This window comes from Thamnophis sirtalis, unplaced genomic scaffold (assembly GCF_051295495.1).
Source record: "Thamnophis sirtalis isolate CommonGarterSnake01/CBP01778 unplaced genomic scaffold, rThaSir2_p1.2 scaffold_4, whole genome shotgun sequence".
Classification (NCBI taxonomy): Eukaryota; Metazoa; Chordata; class Lepidosauria; order Squamata; family Natricidae; genus Thamnophis; species Thamnophis sirtalis.
In genome coordinates this window covers 110,462,966-110,466,788 of record NW_028261384.1, presented here as the reverse complement: position 1 = coordinate 110,466,788, position 3,823 = coordinate 110,462,966, and the positions used below count along the sequence as shown (strand labels likewise).

The window sequence follows — 3,823 nt, the reverse complement described above, 5'->3', positions numbered from 1 at the left end:
ATTTGCTTCATACATAGGAAATCCTTTTAAATCCCTCATTGATGAGGAAAAGCTGTATATGAGACATGCAAGCTTTCAAAGAAAGTCCTTAGTGAACAAAATGGCTAATTTCTTCATGAAACACTGAAATTAAAAATAGTGCTGAGTGGAATTTATTGGAAAGTAAGTTCATTGTTTAACATCTTCTTTTCATCATTCTTGCTCCCATGCTCTTAATATGAGCTCTTATCCATCCATCTTTTGCTTCCCCCCTATACCTATTGTACCTCTGAATCTGTCAAATTCCAAAATCAACTCATTATAATGTTCATTTTCATAGTAATTAACATAATGCAAATTGTCATATTATAATAGTGCTGAACAATGCAGAAAGATATTGCTGTTGTTAAAATTATTATCATCCTCTCAAATCCTGTGATGATTTCATATACTAGGTTCATACCCCTTGATGGGAAATGATGTTGATATTTGTTACATGACATAAACAATTACATAATTACATAATTTATTCATAGATAGATAGATAAATTAAATTAAATGGAAATGTATAGGAAATATATTAACATTCTCCCTTTACTTCTAGGTTTTCATATCTGTGGCCAGGAATGGATAATGATACTACAGTGTTTTTTCTCTTGGAATTTTCAAATATATGGGAACTACAGCTTCTGTATGCAATGGTACTTTTGTTCTTATATTTGATTGCATTAGCAGGAAACTTACTCATTATTTCTGCAGTTGTTTTGGACTCCTGTCTTCATATCCCCATGTACTTCTTTCTGACAAATTTAGCCATTCAGGACATTGGTTCTATTTCAGTCATTGTCCCCAAAGCTGTTTTCAATTCAGTAATGAACATCAATAGTATTTCTTATCCCGAATGTATAATCCAAGTGTTTTTGTTTGTATTCTTTGTAGACTCTGATATTTCTCTTCTTACTGTCATGGCATTTGATCGGTATGTTGCCATTTGCAATCCTTTACAATATGAGATGATAATGAATAGGGAGGTTTGTACCAAGATAATTATTAGTGTTTGGATTGTCAGCTTTCTCAATGCTGTATTAAACACGGTGGGAACTTTCATTACTCCTTTTTGTTCTAATATGGTCAATCAGTTTTACTGTGAAATCCCACCTCTACTTAAACTTGCCTGCTCAGATTTATATGTAATTGAAACTGGAATTGTAGGATTTGTTTTTACAATAACATTTGGTTGTTTTGCTTTTATCATTGTTACTTACATTCAGGTCTTTGCTGCTGTTTCAAAAATCCCTTCTGATCAGGGAAGAAAAAAGGCCTTCTCCACTTGCTTCCCTCACCTTATAGTTTTTTCTTTATTTTTATTTACAGCCTCACTCGCTTATCTGAGGCCTCAGTCTGAGAAACAATCAAACTTTGATATCATTGTTACAATAATGTACTGCATTATTCCACCTATGTTGAATCCAGTAATCTATAGCATGAGAAACAAGGATATTAAGGTTTCTCTTTCAAGAATTCTGGTGAAAAGTAATTTAAGATGTAATTCCAAATATTGCATATGAATTTTATTGTTGATATGAATTCCCACCTTCTTTTTCACACTTTCACATATTTTTTACACTCTTTTCCACATATTTTCCACACATTTTTGTTTTATGTTAAGAAGCTTATTTTAGATATTTTGACTCCTGGGCTCAAGATATTTAGCTTCCAAGCAAGTTTCATTTCTTGTGTTTAAGATGGAAGTATATATTAAAATTTTTGATTTTACTTGTTTTGTAGGATTTAAAGAATGTTTCTCCAAAAACTGCTCATGTAAAAATTTCTTTAATTTCTTTAATAGATGGTTATTCAATGATGGCTTATAATAGTTAACTTCACAAATATAAGAAAAGGATACATAATACCTATCATTTGAATAGTGCATCTTTCAACCTTGAACATTATGCATTGGTAATGTTAGTCCATAAAACAGATTGTCATTTATTATATAAGTTAAACTAAGTTGAATCTAATCTAATTTTGTTTGTCAACTGAAGAAATTGGTTCTAAATGAATTTTGGTTATTTATTTGGTTCAAATGATCTTATTTTACAAGTCATTTTAAAATAATATAATTTTCTTTAGTAATTAAAAGAGTTGGAACAAAGGTGCTTCTGTCTGTCCTTCTTTCTTTCTTTCTTTCGTTCATTCATTCATTCATTCATTCATTCATTCTTTAAATTATGTACAAACATACTTTGTGTGAAGTATATTTCATTATCAAGTAGAAACCATGTATATATAAAAAGCATAGGAAATGGCCTGGAAGAACAGGATGAAGCGTCACTATCAAGTGAACTGTCAGATAAGAGGGATTTAAGCAGAGGTGGGATTCAACTGGTTCAGATCGGTTCAGGTGAACCAGTTGTTAAGATTTTGTGCAGTTCAAACAAGTGGCTAATCTCACTACTGGTAGGCCCCACCCACCCTGCCTGCCAACTCCTCCCAGTCACTCCATTGGCCAGTCCCTAGAGTTATGCCCAAGGCATAGCTGCTGCTTCCCTCATTTGATCAGCCATGTGGTCCAGATGATCTCTGCCTGGTGAGTCTTCCGGTTCCACCCACAAAAGCGCGTAGGACAAAAGCGCGCTCGACAAAAGCGCGCTGTGACGTCATCACAGCGCGACGAAAAAGTTCAAAAAATGTAAAAATAAAGCGAAAATCTTACCCTAAGCCCCCCAAACCTAACCCTAAACCTAACCCTAAACCTAACTCTTAACCTAACCCTAAACCTAACCCTAAACCTAACCGTTAAAGTAACGAAAAACCTAACGCTAACCCTTAACCTAACCCTAACGCTAACGCTAACGCTCTAAAGCTAACCCTAACCCTTAACCTAACCCTAACCCTTACCCTAACCCTAACCCTTACCTTTATGTGAATCGGCTTGCTTTAATTTAATTTTTATTAATTTTTATTTGAATTTTTCGATCTTTTTCGTCGCGCTGTGATGACGTCAAAGGCGCGATTTTGTCGATCGCGCTTTTGCCGTCCGCGCTTTTGACGGGTCACGAGTCTTCCTTCACTACTTGCCCAGCTGCTTCCCACATGGTCCCCGTGGCCCAGCCTGCTTGCTTGCCTTTCCATGGGAAAGAGAAGTGGTTGGGCTGCCTTTCACTGGGGCATGTGGAGCACGACAGAGCTCCTCTTGCCATCTCTTCTCCTCTTCCCCCATTGCCAAGCATGACAGGGTTTCCTGCTCCTCACTTAGCCCCCTGCCCCTTTTTGGATGCAATTTGAGATTGTGGCAGGTAGAGAAGAGTGGGGAAAGAGAGAAAGGGTATTCCTGATTCCTGGGATGACTTGCTTCTTACAGGCAGCTCTTGCTCTGCCTCTCAGCTGTGAAAGACAAGGTTTTTGTGGGCAGAAGAGTTTTCCCCACCCACCACCACCCAGATGCACTTGTTTTCTCCAAATGTCCCAAGTATTTCTTTGCCTACCTGATTTGCCTACCTGAGCCAAGGTGGCACAGTGGTTAAATGCAGCACTGCAGGCTACTTCAGCTGGCTGCAGTTCTGCAGTTCGGCTGTTCAAATCTCACCGGCTCAGGGTTGACTCAGCCTTCCATCCTTCCGAGGTGGGTAAAATGAGGACCCGGATTGTTGGGGGCAATATGCTGACTCTGTAAACCACTTAGAGAGGGCTGAAAGTTCTATGAAGCGGTATATAAGTCTAACTGCTATTGCTATTGCTATTGCTATTTCCAGATCGATTGCATTTTTCATACACATGTGCAGGAAAATTAAAGCTTGTAGGATTAAAAAAAGTTCAATCAATCAATTCCAACTTCTAATGG

At 37.2% G+C, this 3,823-nt stretch overlaps 1 protein-coding gene across 1 annotated transcript; it reads left to right on the top strand.

The window, feature by feature from the left end:
- Positions 1 to 605: 605 nt before the first annotated feature.
- On the top strand, positions 606 to 1,547 carry LOC148046169 (olfactory receptor 14C36-like). The gene has a single exon (XM_087714565.1). It carries the CDS (start codon positions 606 to 608, stop codon positions 1,545 to 1,547), a length of 942 nt encoding a protein of 313 aa, XP_087570691.1.
- Positions 1,548 to 3,823: the final 2,276 nt, after the last annotated feature.

Bases quoted from the DNA above. Each gene is read 5' to 3' on its own strand.
- LOC148046169 (XM_087714565.1), top strand. From the start codon at position 606: ATGGATAATGATACTACAGTGTTTTTTCTCTTGGAATTTTCAAATATA.